This window comes from Limulus polyphemus, unplaced genomic scaffold (genome assembly GCF_000517525.1).
Source record: "Limulus polyphemus unplaced genomic scaffold, Limulus_polyphemus-2.1.2 Scaffold366, whole genome shotgun sequence".
Lineage (NCBI taxonomy): Eukaryota > Metazoa > Arthropoda > Merostomata > Xiphosura > Limulidae > Limulus > Limulus polyphemus.
The window spans coordinates 72,873-85,514 of record NW_013665976.1 but is presented as its reverse complement, the minus strand read 5'-3'; the positions used below and the strand labels follow the sequence as shown (position 1 = coordinate 85,514).

Genomic DNA, 12,642 nt, shown 5'->3' with positions numbered 1-12,642 from the left:
ATCAAAATAAAAAAATACTGTAAATCAAAAAAAGGTTTTCTGTTATTTAGTTTGGTTCAAAACCTCAAAATCATCATTGCTTTCACTGTCGCTTGGAAAGGAATCATTGGATCCAATATTTTGGTCAAAGAGAATGTCATCCTCGGTCCCATCCATTGCATTACTGATACCACATTTCTTAAATGACTTAATCACTATATCACTTCTTACTTTTTCCCACGAATTCTTCACCCACATGCAGACCTAGGCCTTTGCGTTTCATGAACCGACAACACCACGATGTATGACCAGTAAAATCTTCTCAACTATTATCACATGCAATCCTCTTTGCTTTAAAAATCATCATATTTGTAGAAACGGATAGTCCTTGCCTTCTTTGATCCACAACCCATTCGTACAGTTTATTTTTGAGATCTTGCCATTTTGTTTTTTTTTCCTCGAAAATCGCATCTATCACTTTTAATCATTTTCTATTCTTATTCTTGTTCGCGCCAGCAACGAATCACTTTTTCTGTAGGTGGAGGACCAAAATATTTTTCGGCAGCTCTGTTTCTATGCTCTTTTGCATAATTAATCACACTTAATTTAAATTTAAGTATGTATGACAGTCTTTTCTTTAGACATCATAAGGGGTGAAAAAATAGAACGAAAAATGAAGAAACAACTATTTTGCTCCCGAGGTCTAAGATGCGGTACTTCGGCTTTCGGTGACGCATACAACTTGACAGTAAGCACGTGCCAGACTGCTGAGTTTCAAATGAAAATTGAAATACAGATTAGGCGATTACTGATGCTAATTGCATTAAGCACTCTGATTGGTCAAGCACATTTGAATCTAAGGCAAGCACTGAAAAACGATTTTTTATTTGTTAAAGTTAGGCCTGAAACAGCTTTATTCTGCTCCACATTAAACAGGGATCGTCGTGTATTTACAAGCTTTTTCACTCTCATCCATTACTATAATTTTTTTTATTTAGGGAGCATTATAAATAGTTGTTTTTAAAAGAAAAAAAAACTACTATTGTTATAAATAACACATTCAACTGAACTAAACTATGAATGCCTATTTAAATATATTCACACATGGCTTGTGTATATCGTTTATATACATATATATTATTCATACCTTCGGTGTATAGGATGCAAGCATATTTTGACATCAAATTTTGGGGTAAAAAAGTGTCTTATACACCAAAAAATACAGTACTCTTTTTTGTCATCAGTGTCCCATTTCAATTCTCCATTTTACCAAGACTCATTCAATTTGAATTTCACTCAAAACTTGAATATAGAATCGGAAATCACAAGTCACTGAAAACATTAAAATTACTTTGCTCATCGGACACTGTAAATTTATACAAATACTCAGATCATTTTCATAAAAATTAATTTTAATATTTTTGCTTCATCAAGAGAAAACAAGTGTATTTCAATAAAGCTAAAGCACGAACATACACTACACATCGTATGTATGATACTAGTAATGTAGTTTTAGACAGTATGGAAAGATTCTAGTGGTTATATCAACAAATCACTGTACAGGTTTTTGCTGGGTTCTAAACTGACAAGATTTAAGTTCTTTATCAGAGCTATTAATCAGATAAATCTTATGAAAAGCTTTACATACAACAGTCAAACTAACCACTAGTTAAAGATTAACAAACTGGACCAAAATTAAAAATGTAATCTTTGACAAGCCACGAAGAAATTAGATGATGAGCTTAGCTCATCAGGACACTTTTCCAATTTATTTTTTTAAATAAAAACCAACCTTAGTTTCTTTACTTACATATCTAACCTTTTATGTTGCTTTTAAGATAAAAAAAATGTAACTTGGAAAATCTAACAATACTTTTAAGAGTATTGTGATTTAAAGTAAAACAAGGCTTGTGACAGTTAAAGATTAAATCCTTGCTGTGTCTTTGCAAGACACAAAGAGCTGGTGCTTTTGAACTTTGATTTCTATCAGGACAAACAGATAAGAATAGTATATACCCCCAGCAAGGGATGTCAGTCCATCATAGGTTAACCACAACTAACAAGTGAAGGAATGTCTTACTCAAGTACATAACAGCACGACGAAGGCCAGCCTCGAATGTACAACCAACTATAAGTCCAAGAGTAAAGCCACTGAATAATACTACCTCACCTTGTAACAGACTGACTGATAATACACTGATTGATAAAATACTCCTAAAACTACAACCTTTTCTTCTGTTCTTAGTAAGCAGTGTTGCTAAATACTGGTATTAAACCCATAGAAAAAAGCTGGACTGTAAATTCTAATAAGTTTGCAATTTCTTTGTCTTTCAATCTAAGAGGTGTTCTGTATTTGAAAACTGTTAGAGAAATATTTTATTATATAGTCTAATCTTCTACTTCAATACTGTGTTACAAAGATTACTTTGCTTTGCTTAACTACATTAATTTTTAAAAGTAACATTAATGCACATATACTTTCTTTAATGTTTGTTTATGAACTACCAAATTCTTACCAAGAGTAAGCCTTATAACCGACAAGTTGTTCAAGCAACACATTTCTCCTTGTGATACAAATCTATTCATTTGTAATGTTGCTTATGTTCATCACCAACAAATGTTAACTGTTACCGATCATTTCTAACCCCTTGAGTGTCACAATTTCCAATTTGAAGTCAACCCAAGGCTTGTGACAACTGATAAGGCTTGTGACAACTGATGAAATTAGCCTTGAACTCCAATCAAAAACTGTTTTCTCAATGTACTACAGTGTGATACAAGTCTTAAAAACTACAATACCAATTAATAAAATCTATAAAAGTATTTATCTAATCTATGCCTATTTTATGTGCAATCATAATTTTTCCATTAATTTCACACAACATTAGATTTTTGTACTGTCAAATAGTAATTTATGTTCTTGTAGAAAAACATTGTTACTTTCTCAGTATTAGTCATGCACTTAGCTAGAAATACAACCATAACACCTCAGATGAAATTCACAATAGTATTCTGTAAATATTAATAATGTAACTTACTTTGTCAAATTTATTACAGTACAAGTGTCAAGATGTTTAGTTCTAAATAATGAAGCCCCAATTAACAAAACTTATAATCTTTACTAAGGTTGGACATTAATACCTTAATTTGTTCCATAACTTATTCAAAATATTCTGAATGAAAAAAATAATTGAACTCCTTATTTCCAATTGCACATTTCTTAAGCTTGCAAAAATTAAAACATTAGTATCAAATTTAATACTACAAATAAATTTTTTTTCTTTGATATCTAAACATTACTTAACCAGTTTTTGGTGTAGCTAAACTGAAGACTGATTTCACATTAGTAAAAGACTTTTTTTTAACCAAAAGCCTAGAAATTAAATATTTTATTCAAAACTATGCAATTTTCACTCAAACACTTGAAAATACATAGCTCATGAAATGACAGATAAATACATCTAGTGACAGACATTATGCCTGATTACATTTAATAGCCTTTGTTTATAAAATAACCATTATTAATTATTCAGATAACATGTACGGCATTTACTGGAAAGCACACTCAAATATTAGAGAAAGCTGTCCCAGATAGCTAATGCTAATAAATGTAGTTATATTTAATGTAAATTTACTTAACTGTGCAAGAACATATGCAAGTATATTTACTCTAATACCAGCTATTTTCATGTTTCAGATTTAAGAACTAACATAAACTAATATTACAACAGATGAGTCATGTTAACTCTTTAAATTTGCACGTTTTTGCCTGTTCTGCTGGAATTATTTTCATGGTTTCGTAATATCCACTATACTTTATAAAAGTGGATAACAACATGGTTTGGACTAGTTTTCAGCCAAAGATACAAATGTTATTGGGTGCTGTCACTGTCTGATGGGTAAATCAGGAATTCTGGCCATACACTAGCAGTGTATGCTCCAGTTTAAGGAGTTAATATCAATTTACTGAAAATATGAAATGATAAACTAATACCAAAGGCAAAGCAACAAATTAAAAAAATTTTTGGTCAAAGATGGTTATGTAAGTCACCTTAATTTTTTAGTTTCAAAATAAACTAAATACAATTTATTCCAAATGTTTTTCATTTTAATATAGTTACTACTGCTGTTCCTCAAACCAAAAACTGACCAGCTCCAAGAAACTCATGCTTTGACGCAAAATGTACACACTTTGAGTTCTTCAACATTACTTTTAAAACTATAATTTTTTTAAATAATGTACAGAATTGTATGCTGATCACAGTTTACAATTCATTATGTTCAATACATTTTTCCCAAATCTTTTTAAAAACCCACAGAATACGAGTGACATTATTGTGCATTTCATAAATTTGCCGAGTGGATATTAATTTTTCACAGGTACTGATAAAGACTAATTATTTATTACATTTCTACAGAATGCATTTTATTTGCAATTCTGTAATGAAATTTCTGAAGAAACCGGAATACAAATTTCACATTGACAACCATCAGGATGACTTGCACTCAAACGGTTGGACTCAAAAGTTGTGTGATTACTCAAACCATGAAAAATATTCCTAGGGTTTGTAAAATATAAATCAAGCATGTTGCATTTGAGACAATTATTCTAATGAAATGGCCAATTTCAAAATAAACTAAAGCAACTACACATTTTGTTTTTGTACCTAATATACAGATACTTTAAATCCTAGATATTTGTAGATTAACAGAACTATAGAACAAACGTTTTAATATCACTATCTTTCCATACTTTCCTGTCCACAGGACTTTAGTGGAGTTTCTTACATCAGCATACAATTTTAAAAGAATTAAGAATGGTAGGGGGAGTGGTTTATTAAACTAATTTCTAGGGTTGGTCATTTCCTAGGCAATATTTGCAATTAAGTAGGCAGTGAAATGATTGTAAATTAATGGATTAAACAAATTGTTAATGCCATATTTACAATATACATGCTGTAATTTTAAGCTTTCTATGTCCATTATTACTGTCATGGTATTATCACATGTAAATACTATAATTCATATATATATTCTGTTTTAAGACTCCAACAAATATTATGGCTTGTAAAGATTATCAAAAACTAACACCTACAATGAACAAACTGTCATATACTGATTTGTTATAAAAAAAAATATTGACTCCTAGCTAGATTCTTCCTCGTATTGTTCTGGATCTGGGTGTTAAAAAGAGATTGTAAGGAATACCTAGTGTAGGTTAGGATAAATAAAGGAAAATAAAAACAGACTATGAACAAAATAATTTACAAAATGCATTTATAGGTATGCATGCTTGCTCAAACATGCTTAACTACTACATGCCAAATATCCTGATAAAATGTTTTAGTTTACATTCTTAATGATGGAAACCAAAGTTAAATAGTTTCTAAACTCTGTCTACCCCCACCAATAAAACGTTTTTAGCAATTTGTGAATACATCTGACATAAGGGCAATTAGTCAATTCACTTGCAAGTAGATATGCAAATATATCAAAAAAAGGCTTTGGTTACCTATAAAGCTAAAATAAAAATTAAAGAAAAGAAAATAGACAAAATGCGATCAAAACAGATAACAAAATCATTTTAAAAAATTTATTTGGTTAAGGCAATACATAGATAAATTTAGAATCTGCATCTCAGCACAGAAAAAAAAAATCAACATAGGTGAGAAAATTTTAAAATTATAAAGAAGTCCAATGTTGTCATATTAACACCTATGTCTTTAAATATAAACACAATCAAACATCACGACTGTATCACGTCCGAATGCAGCCACCATAATATCTTCACTTTCCCTCAAGCTGATTAACTTTGGAACACGTGAGAGAGCAGTAGTCTCTACTCACCGATAGCAAACTGTGTCATCAGCTTCACCACCTTCAGGGCAATCCCGACTTATATGTCCAGTTTCTCCACAGTTATAACACTTGCGGTCATCTTTCTCACCTTCTGGACACTCTCGTGAAATATGGCCATTCTTGCCACAGACATAGCACTATAAACAAACATATGAAAGTTAAGTTCCAAATTTAGTTTGTACACTCAACATATGCACACCTAAATCTAAAATAGAATACTACTGTAAGGTTTGTTTGACACAGCTACTCCAAACATTGATAATGCAAGAAACAATTAGCTGCACCCATGATAACAAGACAACAAGCAGGGGTCCAGGGATTGCTTTCTCTGGAACCTGTGGTTAAGGTATTCTAACAAACTCAGAGGCTATCCTCGACAAAAAAAATTTATTCAAATTAAACTAGTATTCTTACCTCAGTGTGCTAAGTTAGTCAAGAAAATAAAGGACAAAATAAAAAAGTAACCTTTTACACAAAAGATGCCTAAATATTAAAAAAAACTATCCTTCCAAGTATTCCAAAATATTACTAATTTTGGTTTTAAACATTGTAAGTATATAATACTGATTAATGCAAGTAAATAACATCCTAAAATCACAAAATTCACATGTATTGCCACAAATGTCGAATTTTTATGTCACATCATTAAACTTCACTTTTTGACAACATGCACAGCCTGAGTGAATTATATAAAAAAAAATTAAAAAAATAAATTCTCCCTAGTTTGCACCAATTGCTCAGGATGAAAACAATTAGGAGTGATAAAAAGCTTTCCTACTGCCCAAAACTGTAGATATACTACTAAAGTCGATGATGATTCCAAAATTCATGCATAACTAACATCTCATCTGGGGGCATGGATATGTTCTAACACCATTAAAGCAACAGTAATTGAGAACAGATAAAAATATTGGTAGTACACAGAACAGTTTTTTGAAATTGATGTCACGCTTACATTACAAAGCACTATTGTTATACCTGCCTCTAAATATTGTTTTTAGTAAACATGCAGTATTTTAGCTATTTGAGAATTTAAAAAAAATTTTTGTGAATTACTAATGTTGAAGTTACCATACACTTACAATTATTTGTTTTATAATATCCAGTAATTCCACATTGATCATGTGTAAATCAATAGTTTTACTATCACTGCTAATGATGCTTCTAAAAACATTATAGAAATAATTTAGTATACAGTTAACCAATTTACTTGTGTACATTTTTTTTGAATGACTCAAAAATACCATTCAGTAAATAAGGATTCGAGTCTAAATATTTTGCCTTTGACTACCATGCTCAGTAAACTTAAGTTTATCTGATGTCTTCTCACTGAAGAAAATTTCTGTAGCTTTCAAATAGAAAAAAAACAACAAAAATATGAACTCTTAACATTTTTCACAGCTATGTTTTGGATTAGATACCATGACTTAGTTAATACACACCAACAAACCACAGCAAGCAAGAAAGTGACACTCGATAGTAACAAACTTTAGGATCGCACCCTGATTATTCCAAACAGACTCATACTTTACATAACCAACCAGATTCTTTACACTATATGGTGGTAGGGCTTCTCCTCTAAAACAGTGTTAATAACTTTCTTTATAGTAACACCACGGAATCTAGATTACTAGTTTCTTTACATCACCCACATGCACTTCATATAGCTGTATCAAACATAACTATATGACAATTGCTTAAGCTAATATCGCATGACACTTAATGCTCTTTAATTAGGAGAATTTCATAAAATTTAGTAAATTTGTACTTAAAAGTTGGTAATGAATAATAACTACCCCCCCCATGTAATTCTTTTGAAAACCTGAACTAGAAACTGCTAATCTAGTATGCTTGGCCTAATCTGCACATGCTTTCACCATATAGTTTTGCTGCTCTAAATCAGCCATCTTTAATCTGAATGCCATAAAACTAAAAACAGTCCACTTTTACTCTTAAGTGAAAATGCAGTGAAACATTTAGACTGATTTAGACGTGACTTTATTCAAACTTGAGTGATTTTGTTAAATCACTTTGCACATGAGTCTTATATTTAGACCAAATCTGATACCTAACTGTAGGTTGTAAAGATCTATCAATGTACCAAAGTTGAAAAAAATCCATAAAAGTTAAGTATGTTTTTCTATCAAATAAAGTTTGTATTTTTGGTGTGAAGAAAGTAAACAAAAATGAAGAAATTCAATCAAAACTGGAAATTTTATACCTTGTGCATTTCTTAAAGGATTGGCTTGAAATTTGATATATGAAGTAAGGGCCTATTAGAGCATATCCACTGAAAATATGATATTTTCAATTATCAGAGCCTGGGCTACAGAAAGTGGAAAAATCACTCCTGTTAATAACACAGCATGTCGTGCAGGTTGTTTTGCCCGCACAACACTACAGTGTGTCATGATGTAGGGGCTAAACATTTGCAATAAACAATTTTAAGATGGGGAAATGTCCAAGTAATTTCATTTGATCATTTTTAACTAATATTATGAGTCAGTTATACTTCCCACTAAGGTCAAGATAATGTGGATGAGTAAAATTAAAAATATAAAACTATCCAAACTTAGCAGCTGCAATTTTATTAGGTAACAGAAATAAAGCTCTAGTATCCTACCTTGTTCATAACAAACACAAAACAGGGAATGATACTACAAATACTTATTTTTTTTTAAAAGAATCAACACTTTTTCTCCTCATTTTATTCTTAAAAGGAATATGCAAGAATACCTTCATGGGTAAGTATAAATATTGTAAGCTTATTTTTTCCAATAGATTATCAATCATCTTGTTACAGATACAATGAAGGTTTTCGCAAACAAACTGAAATTTAGTACTTCTGTAGTACAATTAAGAAACTTTTTGAACTTATAGCAAATACAAAAAAAATTACTTGCCATGAGATATACTGCCTGGGTTTTGAATCAACAATGTTTTAAGCCCTATTATTACAGTTATAAATCCAGTGACCATTCAGTTTTTAAATTGCAGAAACATACCTACAGATGCACGTTAACTCACCTCCTACAAGTTCCTGACACCAAACTGACCTTAATATTAACACTAACTTAATATGTTGGGTATCTTCATGAAATTTTGCAAGCTTTTGGTAAGAATCAAGCCTTTTGTAGGAAAAAAAAATTTTTTTTTAATGAAGCATTTTTACCAAAAACATCTGAATATATGAAGTCAAAAGTGTTGACTGTTCTCAAGTACAAAGTAATTTTTGTGGTAAGATTAAAAATAATTTTCTTCATTCGAAAATTGTCAAATTTCATTTGCATAATCTTAAACCTTCTGAATGAGTTTCAAACTTTTTCCGTTTTCTCTACTCTAACACTATACAAGGTTGGTCAATTTGATCAACCTTGTAATCAACTTAAAATAATAGAAATAATCTAAATTAACCTTTTTCTTTCTGGAATAATTTCAAAATGTAACAAAACTACATTTGTTAATCCTAAGTAGCTTAAATCTTGTAACAGGATATATCTGCTTAAATTGTTTTATTGCCCTTTGAACTGTGCCTAACTACTAATCCCACCATACAAGTTGCAATTCACATTACTGAATCGAATTACATAAGAAATGGGCAATTTCCAATGGTTAATTTCAAATTGGCAAGCAGAATTCCTTACAAGAACTTGAAACCACCCTTTGTATTGATGACACTTACGTCCTTGCTAGTACACACAGATATGCTAATTAGATACCTAAATTGTATTTAAGTTTTATATCTTAATCGTGTTATGTTTTAAACTTCATACTAGAAATGTTTAATAATTTATAAAATTATAACCCAAACTTTGCCTAGGTTCATGAGGCGTAGTGCAGTGAGCAAGTGTAACAACATTCTGCTGAAGGATAAAATATCTCTGGTAATGATACCATAATATTGACCAAGGGCATCTACTGATGTGTGACAATAAATAATACTAAAAGAGAAAACAAATCTAAAATATTAAAAGTAAACTGTGAAAATGTAAAGACTTGCAGTTAAGAATACAAACAAAGGAAGATCTTTTAAGATTAATAAACAAAAACTAAAAAGGTACATACATTTTTTTCTAGTTCTTAATTCTAAACCTTTTTTGCACATGTAGATGATAATACTCGAAATACAGTTTAAGTACAAATAACTACAATAAAATTACTAATCTTTAGTTAGAATACTTAATTTAATAGAGGTTTATTTCTTTAATTTTTATATTACCTTCACCTTCATTAGTTTCATGCATGTTTTAAAATTGGAAATAATATTCTGAATTTTAACTTTATATAAATAAGCTAAAAAATCCACAGGTACCAGATGACTTAAACTACGAAAATTAAAAGGTAAATGAAAAACCAACTGAACAGAAGAAAAAATAGCTTACTTTTACTTTCCTATCCTCTTGCTCACAATCCCGTGATATATGCCCTTGGGCGCCACACATATAGCAGGTTCTCTCTTGTTCCCTGCATTCTCGTGCAATGTGGCCACTTTTCCCACAGTTGTAGCAAGAAACTAATATAGATATGACAAAAAACAGAACTTAATAACAATGCCATTATTTGTCTAAAAAGAAAAATCATAGAGGAATCACTTCACACTAAAACATTTTATTATCAGCACATACTTAATTAATGCCTTGTTTACAATCCCCTTCAAAGAAACTATTAAAATTACTATTCTACTAACAATGTAACTGATCACTTGCTATAAACAAGAACACAATGCTTCCTTTTGTTTTAATTTCTTCCCATTTCCCTGAATTTTGCATTTTCCTTTCTGTGCATTAGGATTTCTATAAGTCCACTTGTTTGAACTGAACCCTTTTGTTAATCACACATCCAATTTGTGATTTATCATGGCTCAAATGCACCAACTAGTATGAATCCTTACTGCCTTTCAAGGTAACAACTTGCACATATTATAAATATAATTAACCACAAAACATGAAATTACAACAAAGTACAAGTCATGGACAGTGGTTAGATCAAGCATAAAATTCTCAGCCTTACCAATTTTGGTATAATTTTCCTTAATTATGTCCTGGTATATGTGGAAATTCAATTAATGGTCGTCTGGCAATAAATAAGTATTTCCTTTTTTTATACTTGTTATTACCATTACTTTAACTGACCTACAAAAACATCAGTCTCGAAGATAAACATGGAAATAGTTCAATGTTCAGTAGATGGTCAACAATTTATTTCAAAGTTATCTAATTACAGTCAACAAAATATACACAACTCCCAACCTTTTCACCTGGACTTAGAAATAGAATAACACATTACAGAACAAACTTCTTACAAATATTCTTAGAAAACACATAATTGCTCTCATAACTGCTAAAAACTAAATTTTATTTGTTCATACCTAATCTCACTGGTCCAACCAAGTTGTAATATGCCCTGATTTTAGGCCTAACCATTATGATTGATATACTTGTGTGCAAACAGTATCTTTAAACAGGCAGACATTGCACTGGCTTCTTTACCAAGAAGACCCATGTTTGATTACCAGCCCTTATCGCCACAGAAATATTTCTTCTCAGGCATTCCCTGAAAATGGCAGCAAACTAGCAGCCAAAACATAGGATAAAAACTAGTTAATGGCTAGTAATATAAAATAAAACTTAAGTAATTGTATAGACTAGGTAGTAAATAATAATGAAGTATTTACTAATTAGACTTACTTGACTGTAAACACTTACCATGAAAATCGAAATCTAACTATTATTATAAATTTACACTTAAAACTTTATGCAAATACATATTAACCTTACATTATTCCTACTAGACAGAGTACTTCATAAACTTCAAGATTATTAAATTGAATGTCATCCAAAATTTTCTAGCATTGATTCATTTCATCTATGATAGAATACTGCACACTGTTTTTAAAGAAAGTTTATCATTGTATTAAGTATATGCATGTGCTATTAACTTCAAAAAAGTTTTTTCCATTTAAGACAAAATGAAATTTGGCAAATACTACATTTAAGACAAATTATTCTTAAATAATTTAAAGTGTTTGACTAAAGCTTATAAAATAATATCTATGATTCTATCATAAATTTTATTTTTTTCAGAACTATGATAAGAAATTTTGTTGTGTAAATATCCGACAATAGCTTCATAAGCACATTCAGAAAGGAAATTTGTGGTTAAAGCAGTTAAAAAATTTAACATTTTTGGGACATGGGACCTATTGGTCCATTTCGGTTGTTCCATCCTCAAAATTAAATTCAAATGATTAAAAAGTAATAATAAAAAAATTTTAAACCCAGCCCTTTTCATTCATATACTTATCAAGCTTTTTCTTAAACTCGCTTAAATTTACTGCCTCTACAACATCTGAAGGCAACCCATTCCAAAGGCCAACAACCCTGTTAGAAAAATTAAACTGTCTTAGCTGAAGATAACTCCCATTCTGCCAAAATTTATATTTGTGTCCTGTAGTCCTACTATTCTCACTGTTAAATATGAGTAAAGATGATGCATCAATACTATCAATTCTCTTTACAATCTTAAACACCTCAATCAGATCCCCCTAACTTCTTTTTTTTCCCAAGAGAAAATTTGAGATTTAAGCCCCTCATCGTATGACAACCCCTACATCTTAGGCACCATTCTAGTAACCCTTCAATGAACAATTCAATGTCTTTCTTAAGGTGAGGAGCCCAAGACACCATTCTAGTAACCCTTCTCTGAAGCCTTTCCAACAATTCAATGTCTTTCTTAAGGTGAGGAGCCCAAGACACCATTCTAGTAACCCTTCTCTGAAGCCTTTCCAACAATTCAATGTCTTTC

The 12,642-nt window shown here is 30.6% G+C and overlaps 1 protein-coding gene across 3 annotated transcripts in view; it reads right to left on the bottom strand.

Annotated features, from left to right (window-relative positions):
* Positions 1 to 12,642, bottom strand: part of LOC106457730 (DNA-binding protein HEXBP-like) — a 26,877-nt gene that overhangs the window by 5,848 nt on the left and 8,387 nt on the right. For all 3 annotated transcript variants that reach the window (XR_002610242.1, XM_013917174.2, XM_022383738.1), the window contains exons 3-4: positions 10,221 to 10,351; positions 5,827 to 5,975 (exon numbers count right to left, since the gene is read on the bottom strand). Coding sequence is in view for 2 of the 3 variants with exons in the window: in XM_013917174.2 (XP_013772628.1) it covers positions 5,827 to 5,975; positions 10,221 to 10,351 (280 nt within the window). In the remaining variant the exon portion in view is untranslated. The remainder of the gene's footprint in view (positions 1 to 5,826; positions 5,976 to 10,220; positions 10,352 to 12,642) is intronic.